The sequence below is a fragment of the Raphanus sativus genome, chromosome 6 (assembly GCF_000801105.2).
Source record: "Raphanus sativus cultivar WK10039 chromosome 6, ASM80110v3, whole genome shotgun sequence".
In the NCBI taxonomy this organism is placed as follows: Eukaryota; Viridiplantae; Streptophyta; class Magnoliopsida; order Brassicales; family Brassicaceae; genus Raphanus; species Raphanus sativus.
The window spans coordinates 6,831,394-6,844,006 of record NC_079516.1 but is presented as its reverse complement, the minus strand read 5'-3'; the positions used below and the strand labels follow the sequence as shown (position 1 = coordinate 6,844,006).

The following is a 12,613-nucleotide window of genomic DNA, read 5'->3' as shown; positions in this document are numbered from 1 at the left end:
CTTACAAAAGGCCCATTATTGTTATGTGGTCTCGTTCACGGGCCTTACGTTCATTGTTTTTTTGTTATAAAGAATCATCATGTTTAACCAACATTTTTGTTGTAACAATGAAAAAATAAAAAAAAGCTAATCAAGGAGTGGCAATGTGCACTGAGAGAGTGGTGTGTGTGTTTTCTAATGTTTGTATTCATATATCGTTATCAAATACATGGCAGATTTGGATAATGATGCAAAAGCATGTAGTCGACTTTATTCACAAGCGTAGGAGTCATGCTCATCAACCCTACCCATTCACATGCAATGAAAATGAAACACCCAACTTTCCAAGCAACTGCTCTTTCTTTTTTTTCTTATTATTGAACAAAAGAAAAGAAACAAACTCTGGGAACTAAAATTAAATATGGAAAGTGGTATTACAATTTTATTCAATATAAGGCCAAGTTAGAGGGAATATTTATAATTCACGTAAAAACAAAAGAGACACACTCATATGCGTGTAACTAAACAGCATATAAGTACATACTTTTTGTATAATACTATTTGAATAGCATAGTCCTTTATGCAGTGGACAACTCAGAACTGAGTCTATGAAGCAGCATTTTATGTGGATGTATTTGATCAGTTGTTACGAAGGATGCAAAAATATATGCAACAACAAATGAATAACCGAAAATAAATAATACAAAAGTTTAATGTATAATGTTCACGAGTAAAGAGATACTTTTATTTATCAATAAATACTAGAGATATTTTCAGAATATAGCTACATACATATATGTACGTATATTAGGATCTCTAACAACAAAAATACAAAATCACCGGCTATCTATAGAGATCATATTTGATTCAATATACATAACAGCATCAGTTTTCACTACTGGAAACTCAGAGTGTATTTTGGAAGTGCTATTGTAAAACAGTTCTCTACTATTAATCCATCTAGTTTTGGGGGACACCTAACTATTTTTAAATTTCATTTTATTATAAATTCTTTGCCATACTGAACAATGAACATAAAGAAATCAATCTCGCACCTAGTCTTCGCAAGTGTGCGCAAACCGCAAGCACCTGGTTTTCACTTTTCTGGTATCATTATTTTTGGACTAATCTCTGATTAACTATTTAATTCATATACAATTATATTTGACAATAAGTTCTGTTAGCCGAAAACAATAACACTAGGAATCAAAACAAGTTTTGTCTAAGAATATGTCTGCATCTGTTCTCTGAGGAAACCACCTTTTGAATTAATATACCTTTTCTTACATATATATAATATTTAAATTTTGCTCAAAAGAAAAGATACAATACCCTATTACCCTAGTTAAATCTTTTTTTTTTTGGTAAACATGTTAAGCTACCCTAGTTAAATCTTCCTATTAACTTTTGATTTAATATTTATTTAGCTACACTCTATAAACCCTTTGTTTTCTCTGACAACGCCTTGTCATATCGGTTTGTACTATGCACACTAAAACATATGGATTTCAAAATAAGTGGTCAGTGCAGTTTATAACTTTCAAGTACCTTTTAAGTGGTTTACCGAAGAATAATAGGGCGAAGCCTATACAGTATATTATCACGAGGATGATAACCTTTTTCAAAATTATAGAATGGGGAACTTAGTAACACAAACGATAATGCACGTACACATTGCTCATTATTGGATGTACTCAACCAGTTTTTTTTTTTTTTGTGAAACTGCTTTCATTAAAACATGAAAATAACTTTAAAACATTAGAGCAAGAGTCTGTTTGGCAACAGTGTCTGCTCTATCATTGTTTACTCTAGGAATAAACTTAAACATGACAACATTAAAAGCGTTAGATAGAAGGTAGATATCATTAAGGGAGCCTGCGATCTCCAACTTCTTCCCTTTTGAATTGACGAGCTTGATCAAAGCTTGAGAGTCCGAGAGAATCAAGAGAGAGGTGATCCCTTTATCAATAGCAGAGTTCATGGCTGAACGCATAGCCAAGGTTTCCGCGAAGAGGGGCGACTTTACAAAGCTTGCAGTCGCAGAATGAGTTGAAGACGACCCTGTATCATCGATGATCCAGCCAAGACCGGCGCGGCCCGTAGAGGCGTTCCAAGCAGCATCTGTGTACATGCAAGGTATGTCGGTGTCTGGGATTGGATCCTGGTTGATGCTAGGAGGCTTCAAATTTGGATTTGTCAGGGAGATTTGAGCGAGCAGCCACTCTCTCGCTTCCGTTGTTGCCTTCAGTAGAGTTTCCTCAGGGGAGAAGTCTCTCTTCTGGAACGTGAGCTGATTTCTAGAGATCCACAAGTTCCAACATAGCGCTGCCGTAAGCGTTCCTGGCCCCAAGCCCACCGGTGGGAGCGATGGGACTCTTCGAATTAACTCCATTCCTGAAAGCGTATCAGTGATTTGGTCCACATCGATCGTTGTCGCAAGCGGAGCCAGCTTCCAGACCTTTCTCGCGTACGGGCAAGTGAACAACAAGTGAGCTACCGTTTCCAGATCACTACATCTCGTGCATCTGCTCGAAATAGGTATGTTCCTAATAGCAAATTGCTCACCCACTGGAAGAGCGTCATGTAGAGCATTCCACAGAAAAATCTTTACTTTCTCTGGCGTCTTGATGTCCCACACATTCGCTGACCAGTCTATTGTTGTTGTAGGGTTCTCTGCTTCCTCCAGAAGCAGGAGTTCAGATTGGGCTCTGTAGCCTGATTTGGCTGTATACTCCCCAGTGCTTGTCTTGAGCCACACAAGTTCATCTTTTGCTTTGCACACGCTTGGCTTGATTTGGAGGATCTGCGCTTTGTGGAAGGGTATGATGATGTCAATCTTCTGCTCATCCCACTCCGCTGTGTCCTCCCTTATGAGATCAGCGACCGTTAGTGCTTGGAACTCGCACGGTGGCGGTCCAATAGGTCTCAATTGCTCAGACGAAGATAACCATGGCTCTGTCCAAATATTGATCTCTGTTCCAGAGCCCACAACCCAGCCAAGTTGTCTACTAAGCAGGTTTCTTCCTATTAATATTCCTCTCCACCCGTGTGATGATGCTTTTGTTGGTTTGACCACTAAGAAGCTCTCGTTTTTGCAGTACTTTCCCAAGAGTAGTCTGGCCAGCAGACAGGATGGGTTTTTGAGGATTCTCCAACTCAATTTAGCAAGAAGGGCATCATTGAAGGTAGCAATGTCCTTAAAACCCAAACCTCCCAACTTCTTTGGTCTTGCCATTTTTCTCCATGCTATCCATGACATCCTTTTCTTTTTACTTTTTGTGTCCCACCAAAATCGAATTAACACAGATTGGATTTCATCACAGAGGGTAACCGGAAGCTTAAAGCAAGACATGGCGAAGGAGGGCATAGCTGCTAGCACCGTTCTGAGCATTATCATCTTCCCTGCCCGAGAGAGAAACTTCGTAGACCAGCAGATGGCTTTGTGCTTGATCTTATGCACTATGTTGGCAAAGAGGTCTCTCTTTCTCCTTCCAAACTGCTCCGGCAATCCCAGGTATTTCCCAAAGCCACCATCCATCTCAATTCCTAGCGTTTGTTTGATTGAGTTCCTCTTGTCCTGTCTGATCTTTCGTGAGAAAGTGACTGCAGACTTTTGCGCGTTAATTAGTTGCCCAGAGACTCCTTCGTATGTTGTTAGGATGTTGAGTAGTGTTAGAGCATTTTCCTGATTAGCTTTGCAGAAAAACATTGTATCATCTGCAAAAAGCAGATGATTTATGCTAGGACATCCTGTAGCTATCTTGATCCCTTTGAATTTCCCATTCCTTTGGCCCAGTTGACACAAACCTGATAGCAACTCGCTGCATAAAATGAATAGGTATGGGGATAGCGGGTCCCCCTGCCTGATTCCTCTTCCTGGCTCGACTGACCCCCTTGTAGCATCATTGATTATAAACGAGTAGCTGACAGTAGAGATGCATTGCATGATCCATTGAATCCACGTTGGATGAAATCCATATTTCTGTAGCATCGCTTCAATGAAGTCCCATTCAAGCCTATCATAGGCCTTACTCATATCAGTCTTTATGGCCATGTAGCAGTGCTTTTTAGCTTTTGACGTCTTTAGATAGTGCAATATTTCATGCGTTAGCAACACATTGTCTGATATCGCTCTTTTCGGCACAAATGCAGACTGTGTTTCTGTGATCAGGGCGCTGAGAAGGGGCTGGATCCTTCTGGATATGAGCTTCGATATGATTTTGTAACAGACGTTACATAGCGCCAAAGGTCTGTAATCCGCTACTTTCATTGGGCTTGTGATTTTTGGAATCAGTCTAATATGGGTCTCGTTGACAGTTCTCGGCATACAGCCGGATAGGAAGAAATCTTGCACCTCCTTCACCAGATCTTCTCCCACTACGCTCCAGTTCGTTTGGAAAAAGCAAGCAGAGAAACCGTCTGGGCCCGGAGCCTTTCCAGGATGGATCGAGAAGAGTGCTTCTTTTATCTCCAGTGCATCAGGTATCTTGATCAATCTCTGGTTTGTCTCCTCAGAAATTTGTGGGGTGATTGCCTCGTTTATGATTTGTTTCATCTCCTGCGTGTCTCTGTTTGTAGGTGTGAAGATTCTTTGGAAATAGGCTTCCAATGTCACTGTTATCTCTTCCTCCGAATACACAGGTTCGCCATCTTCACCCTCTAGAACTGAAAACTTGTTTAAGGCCTTCCGTTTTTTCGTTGATGCATGGAAAAACCAGTGTTTTTATCATCTAGATTAAGCCAAAGTTGTCTGCTTCTTTGCTGCCAATGCTCTTCCTCCAACTTGTAGGCTTTGTGTAGTTTCTCATTCAGCTCCTTTAGTCTGATCTCATCCGGTTCTGAGTCTGACATGATGCGATCGATTTCTTTCTTTAGTCCCTCCAGGATATCTTTAATTTCCTTCTGTTTTTGCTTGGACCACTTTATTATAGCTGTTCTGCATCTGTCTATCTTTTGCTTGACTTTAAGTTGAGTTTCTGTAGTCCAAGTGTCTTCAATCAGCTTTAATACTTCAGCGTTTTTACTCAAGCTTCTGTCATATCTGAAAATGCCTTTTTTCTTCAGTTTCAGGGGTTCAAAGTACGTTACTATAGGGCGGTGATCAGAGCTTTCATATCTCAGGTACTCGCATCTCCCTGATGGATAGAGTTCTGCCCAAGCACTATTTGACAGAGCCCGGTCCAGTCTGCACTTCACATTATGGTTGCCCTTTTTTCCCTTCCAGGAGAGGAAGTTGCCAGTGTGCTGTAAGTCGTACAGGTCCCCTTCTGCCATAAATGATCTGAAGTCATCAAAAGATTTCTCCGAGCGTTCAGTTCCTCCTTCCTTCTCACAGTTGCCCGTCATATCATTAAAATCTCCTGAGGCAAACCACGGGGCGTCTCTTATCAGTGCTAGCGCCGTTAGGTAATCCCATACTTGTTTTCTTCGTTTCTTATCTGGATCACCGTAAACAAAAGTAGCATAGCTAGCCTTTCCTTCATACATTAATTTCGTATCGAAATAGTTTTTACAGGAGGAGATTACATCAATATCAATGCCATCTTTCCAAAGAAGCGCTAGCCCTCCTCCTGCTCTGCCTTGTGGAGGTACAGTCTTTAGATTTGGGAGTCTCAAGCACTCCAATTTCTTCGCCATCACCTCCTGGGGATTTTTTGTCTCAGATAAAAATATGATATCAGGGTCCACTTTTTTGCAGATTTCTCTGAGACGACGAACTGTCCAAGGGTTCCCCACCCCTTGGCAGTTCCAACATACCACTTTTAAGGAAGAGGAGAGGACGGATTTTGAAAATCCATCCCACTACCCCCAAGCGGAGCTGAAGTAGTACCTGTTGGTCGTTACTTCAGCTTTGTTCTTCTTATGTTTGCACTGGTTCCTGCAGATGAGGTTCCAGTAGCTACACGACGGTTCTCCTCTCTACGAGGGATAGTTATGGTAGATTTCTTCCTTGAAGGAGACGGTTGGGTTTTGGAGATTTTCCTTCTCCTCATTCCTACACCCAAGAAGTTCAGTGGTGAGGCAGCCACCGCTTTTCTGCCAGGTGGTCTTCCTGGTTTACGTTTAGAAGCCAAAGGAGGAGGGTTTTCACTACCAGTTACTTCCTCATTTTCCATTATTGGTCCAAGTCGTTGGAGTGCAGGGAGTCGCGTAGGAGTGATCATTTGGTGAGTGTCGTCAAGCATAGGTTCAGGTACTGATCCTAGCGACGCTCTGACCATCGAAACTGCTGTTTCCTCTATCTCTCCAAGCTCCTCAGCTTGCCTGAATCTCTCCTTCCTGGCCGCGCTTTCAGTGGGATCAGCACAGTTTGTATATTGTGTCATAGCTTCTCTGACCTCCACCATAGCTTCATTTAGCGCTCCAGCCGGCAACTCCGACATTGGTGGATTCAGAATTGGTCTTGACGACTCAGTTACTTCCACTTGACGGTAGCTGCTTTGTTTAGTTTTTTCAACCCATGATGGTCGGTTTGATCCACTCCTCGGGGCTATTTGTGATTGAGTTCTCTCAGAGCTGTAATTGTCTGTTCTCCTGAACTCCCTCGAATGGTAAGATTTCGATGCTGCTTCTAGGTTGTAATTGTGGTAGTTTGGCTGGTCATTGCGACTCTCATTGCGCCCCTCATTACGAGAGAAGGATCTGCTTACTTCTCTTCCACGTCGTGGGGGTGAGTTTCTTCTCCTAAACTCAGTTTGGTAGGATTGCTCTCTTTCCCCTCTTCTGTTATACCCTGACGTAAAGTTGTCTCTCTGATTTGTTTCCAGGTTTCGATAGTTTGAGTGTGCTCTGGAGTTTGTGAGAGTCTCAAAACGCTGTTTCTCCACCTGAGCACGTCGGGGTTCGTCTGATTGTCGACGTGTTTCCAGCGCTTCCCTTTCCTTTCGTTGTCCCTCAGGGCAGTCTTGCACTTCATGATCCAGCCGGAAGCATGTTTTACAGTACTTCTCAATTTTTTCATATACTAGAGTTGCCTCAATCTCCTCTCCTGTATCATAATCCAGTGTAGCTTTTGTGATGAGCGGTAGAAGCCCGTTTATCTGCACTCTCATTCTTGCTTTTGTAGCTGTTATCTCTATCGAGTCACGGATTCCAATGTCGTCAGCTAAGGCTTCCAGCGCCGCCTCCGACCAGAGATGGAGGGGGATCCCCTGGACTTGGATCCAGAAAGGGATCTGGTTTGGGAAGTTTGGAGATGTTGACGGTTCCCATCTTTGGAGTATAATCATCCAGTGGGCAAAGTGGTAAGGTCGATCTGCCAATACCTTCAGCACGTCTTGCTCAGAAGCAAATTGGAACTGGAAGCACCCATTTCCAAGATCCGCTCCCACTGGTTTCGTCTCTACTTTCCAGTGTTCTGAAAAGAATGGGATTAGCGACCACATCCTTTGGTGTTTGGGGTTAGTGATTCTTCCCACCAGCGTGAGAGAGTGTTTCCTTATCAGGGCAGAGTTATCAACAGCAGGGACTCTTATCCTCGCCGTTCTTGGGGGTTCCTGAGGCGCAGCTAGCCCTTTGCCATTTTCTGCATAAGATAGTCTTCTTTGCATCTTAGCAAGCTTCGATTAGCAGGTTTTGTTCTCGAACTTGTGTTTTATTGCAGGTTTCTTCTCACTTGGCGGTGAGTGATGTTGTAGAGTTATCGCAAAGATCTTCGTTCAGCACTAACTAGCCTTCCTTCAAACTGCTGTCTCACCAACCAGCGCTCCCGTGACTGGTCTCCCCTTCCTGCTCTGTATCTCTGTCGTTGGTTCCATTGCTAGCGGCGGCCCTCCGACAACGTCGGGGGTGAACCCGGTGAGATTTGGCCAAGGAGCTCTTGTTGGACCGGAGGATATTGCTAAAAGTAGTTAGCAATTTGAATTTTCCAAGCGTGTTCAGGGTTGGCAGGTCATGAACAGGTGAAAGAGCAGAAAGTTTTGCAGGGATATTTCAAACGGACCAGCAGCTAAAGACCATTCTCGATAAGCTCGCCTGGGAGAGAAAATACGGACCGCCTGAGCCTAACTCTAGATCAGATCCTGCTATACTCAACCAGTTTACAAAGTGAAACTGCATGACTATTATACTTCACTAGTTTATATGTTCTCTATTTTTTCCAGCAAACTGGATTCTATTCACCAAAAATGTAATTTAAGAATTGAGGATTACCACACACTTACATGTATTAATTAACAATTTATTCAATGTTTGATATGAGATTCCAATTCACATCTTTCATTTTCAGAATCGGACATTTGAAACTAGACATCTACATATGAACCACAAACGAGAAATTAAATTTTTGGGACTTCAACACTTTTTTTTGGGACTTCAATACTATATTAGTAAATATGTTCACCTCCAAACTATATAAAAATGTAGGACTACCACACTTTCATATACTAATCTACAATTTAGTAATTTTCTCAACTCTCAGATGTAAGGGCACCTCCATCTTAATAGAGTTTGTTAGCAATGAGATCCCACCAATCCTCCTTTTTCTTTAAAACTCTCACTCTCTCACCTCTTAAACCTCTTATTTAAGAGGTAATTCTTACCCTGTTCCGCGGGTCCCACGCACAAAATTGGGGTTCATGGATGGAAATGGTCTATGACTCTAATAATTCTGGCACATTAGCGACACAACCTAATACCTATCATGCTACAAGTCCATGTTCGATATTCTACTACTAGGGTTAGAAAAGTTCATCCATGGGACCAATTCTCGTTTGTAAAATTTATAAATGTACTTCTATGTTTGTATATATATGTTTACATAATTATATGAGTTCTAATATATACAAAGAAGTATATATGTACATATATATAATAAAGTATATAGTAATAAAGACGCCCAAATAAAAAGATATATAAATAGCTGTTTCCATGTGATAACTATTATTGCTCTCACAATCCAAAAGGAGAAACAAAGTAAGAAGAAACGAGAGAAGCTCACAAGAGTCACCAGGTTACAAGCTTCATTCAATCACCAAATGCAAAAGAAGTTCACACAATGTCTCTTCTCTGTGATCTACAAATCAATATCGATCAAGAATTCACTTTCTTCGTCAATCAGGTAACAAATTAACTAATCACACCAAATCTAACTTCCTTTGTGTTCTTTGATCTGAATGAAACTTTGTTTTTTTGTTAGGATTTGATGTCAGAGTACTCAGGGTTCTTGAGGAAGCTGATAAAACAGAGCAACAAGAAGAAGAAGAACCACAAGAACGGTAGAACCATCATCCAAGTCCAAAACTTTCCAGGTGGACCAGATGGGTTCGACTTGGTTTCAAGATTCTGTTACAGCAACGGCGGGGGAATCTCGATCGATGTCTCAAACGTCTCCATCTTGTATTGCTCTTCTCTGTTTCTTGAGATGACAGAGATACTCTGTTCTTCGAACCTCTCCCTTCAAACAGAGAAGTTTCTTGAAGGAATGTTCTACTGGTCATGGAACGACATCGTTTCATGCCTCAAGAGCTGCGAACGAGTGTTCTTACACGCAGACTCGTACGGTCTTGTTGATAAGCTTGTCTTCGGGGTGTTAGCCAAGATCGCTCAGAACTCGGACATGAGTCAAGTCTTTGCCTCGTCCTCAACGTCTTCCTCTGCCTCTGCGTCCTCTATGTCTCCGGAGACGGCAAAGAATAGGTCTGATTCAGACAAAAGGTCTACTTCGAGATCGTTTTCTTGCAAGACAAGCAACGAGTGGTGGTTTGATGATATGTCAAGCCTCGGGCCAAAGGTCATTGAGAGACTGATAAAGAACCTTGGAGCTTTTGACCAGGACAATGACAGTTTAGTCCTTACGAGATTTCTCCTCCATTACCTCAAGACAAAGGTTCACAGCAAATCAAACAGCAAGCTCGAGTATTCAGGTTTAGCTAACACAGCGGTTCAGGGAGTGATCTTTGCTGCGAAAACCTCGTTTTCCTGCAGGAAGATCTTGTGGGTTCTTAGGGTTTTATCTGGTTTTAGCATCAGCAAAGAATCAAGAACTGGTTTAGAGAGAGTTATTGGAGAAATGCTGGATCAAGCAACGCTTGATGATCTTCTGATACCAACTGGGGGGAAGAGAGACAAAGGGTTTTACGATGTTGATTTGGTGGTAAGATTGCTTAAAGTGTTTGTCAGAAACTGCAGCAGCACAAAAGAGGAAGATGAGAGTTTGAGGATAAGAAGAATGGGGAAGTTGATTGATGAGTATCTGAGAGAGATATCTCCAGACCAGAACCTTAAAGTGTCAAAGTTTCTAGAAGTTGCAGAGAGTCTGCCAGACTCAGCTAGAGATTGGTTTGATGGATTGTTCAGAGCCATTGATATCTATCTTGAGGTCAGTTTCTTTTAATTCAATTATGATTTATGATTTATTTTTCTTTTCAAATAATTGCATGTTCATGGGAATTTCGAAATAAAAAGATCTTTAACAAAATGAGACAAAAAGAAAAACAAATTATGTAGAGTGAAATAGAAGATGACAAGAAGCAAAACAACTTTCAATATAGTTTTGCTTTTTACAGCTCTCAAAGATGTAAAAGTTTTAACTTTTCTTTCTGTTTTTTCTTTTATCTGCTGTGTGATATCTAAAGATTCGATTTTTTGAGATTTTGCATACATATACGTTTTCATACAAGTTGAAAAAAGTGGTGACCTTATTGCGAATTGTTTATAGTGTCTTAAAATAGAACTAGAATATTAAATGTGGGTTATGCTTTTTCTTTTCATATTCAGAAAATAAATTATTTTAATTCAACATCGGTTATCTTTTTTATAAAATAAAAAAATCAATTATTTAATTTATAAATTGGCAAGCCATTTTTATTTGTAAATATGTCAACTTTCTATTTTACAAGTTGAATATAAATTCACAATTCTTTACAATTTTTTGTAGTCTAAAAACCTATCAATAAAAAAACTATATTTTAATAGAGTAGATAATAAAATATTTTCAAACAACAATCATTTACATTTGTTGACAAAAAAACAATCATTTACATTTGGATTTCTGTTACACAAATAAGATATTTTACCTATATTTTCATTTTCACTTTTTATTACCTATTTAAGATATTTCGCCTATATTTTAAGATAATATGTTATATTTTATGTATCATACGTTTGCTTAAAAATTGTATTAACGCGATTTTCTTCCAATTTCTTTTCATGCTTGCGTTTGAATTATTTTGAAAAATGTCTGATGAAAACCTTAAAATGTTATAAGCTTTTGTAGCCCATTTTATCCAAGCTTACCGCACATTCAGGACTAATAACTGTGTATTGTATTGTTTTTTGTCTGTCTTTTGTTTGACTAATTATCATTAACAAGTTTGTAAACAATAAGAACAAGATTAGTATCACGTGAACACTAGATATGATTAATCTAACTATGATTTCTTGGAAAAGAAAAAAGCTGTTTACCGTCAGCTTGCTTTTATGTACTTGTTAAATTTTTGTTACTATATAATCGCTGTGCTTAGTCAATACATTATGAATATAATAATTAAATTAACTAAATCTCTATGGTACTATTATTTTGCAGTCTCATCCAAATCTATTATCCGAAGATAGAACAAAACTATGTCGATGCCTAAACTACAAGAAACTAACACTGGAGACATGCAAACAACTTGCAAAGAATCCCAAGATCCCTCCAAACATTGCAGTTCAAGCACTCAAGTCACAACAATTATCAAATGAAACTCTACCACACTCGAGAGAAGACAAGATTAAACTAAACAAGACCAGGAACTCACGTAAGTATGTTGAAGAGAAACCAATATTGGTGCGTCTAAAAGGATTTGAGATGTCAGATAAATTAGTTGATGGTTTCGAAGATGATATAAAGATGAATTTGGAGAAGAGGCATTGGAATAAAGTGATGGATAATTCTCAAAAAGTTTGCAAGGAAAAGAAGAGTGAAGTAGTATCAAGATTGGTGAGACATGGACATACCCATTCAAGTTCTAATTTTCCAAGGCTATGTTAATGAACTACATCACCATATATTTTTTTGTTTCTCTATATATAGATTGAGATTATCATATAATCCATCATACACATGCACGTCTCATGTATACTACGAGCATTTTCATGCAAAACAGATTGTAGATTTGAGAGTGCATGTAATTCTGTGTCTTTTGGATGCAAATAAAAAAAATGTCATAAAATAACCTATTTTTAATATTTATGGGTATCTTTACATGCCGTGGAGTTTGGGTCATTTGGACTATGATAGTTCCGAATAGTTTTGTACCAAAATATTCTTTAAAAATTATCGGGAACAAAATTTTGTTTCTTTTGTAACACTACAGGTACGAAACAAAATTTTGTTTAAAATTATCTATAATATGTATGGCAACGTTAGTTTTTCATAAGTATTCATAAATTCGAGGAAATTGCCAAGGGATCTAGAAAACTATCAGTTTCGGCTATACCGACTCACTGGGAAATTTACATAGCAGGTACACATTCCGAATTATTATAGGTTTTATTATCTGGTTATATATAAAATAAAATAAAAAGGCTAATGAAACAAACTATTAAATCAACAAGTTGGCCTTTCAAAATCATACATTGAGCATTGTATATAAAACAATTCAAAATCAAATCACGGGAGAAATTATTTTCTTGGCTATATACGTCACATGCC

General features: G+C 39.4%; 1 protein-coding gene across 1 annotated transcript; it reads left to right on the top strand.

Annotated features, from left to right (window-relative positions):
* The first annotated feature begins 8,852 nt into the window (after positions 1–8,852).
* LOC108835244 (BTB/POZ domain-containing protein At3g19850) lies at positions 8,853–12,184 on the top strand. The gene is made up of 3 exons (XM_056989628.1): positions 8,853–9,037; positions 9,116–10,297; positions 11,504–12,184. The coding sequence occupies exons 1-3, from the start codon at positions 8,975–8,977 to the stop codon at positions 11,948–11,950; spliced, it is 1,692 nt and encodes a 563-aa protein (XP_056845608.1). The 5' UTR covers positions 8,853–8,974; the 3' UTR covers positions 11,951–12,184.
* Positions 12,185–12,613: the final 429 nt, after the last annotated feature.

Excerpts from the sequence above, each read along its gene's own strand:
- LOC108835244 (XM_056989628.1), top strand. The coding sequence starts at position 8,975 with ATGTCTCTTCTCTGTGATCTACAAATCAATATCGATCAAGAATTCACT. Across the intron at positions 9,038-9,115 it reads TCACTTTCTTCGTCAATCAG|GATTTGATGTCAGAGTACTC; the intron begins GTAACAAATTAA and ends TTTTTTTGTTAG. Across the intron at positions 10,298-11,503 it reads CCATTGATATCTATCTTGAG|TCTCATCCAAATCTATTATC; the intron begins GTCAGTTTCTTT and ends ATTATTTTGCAG.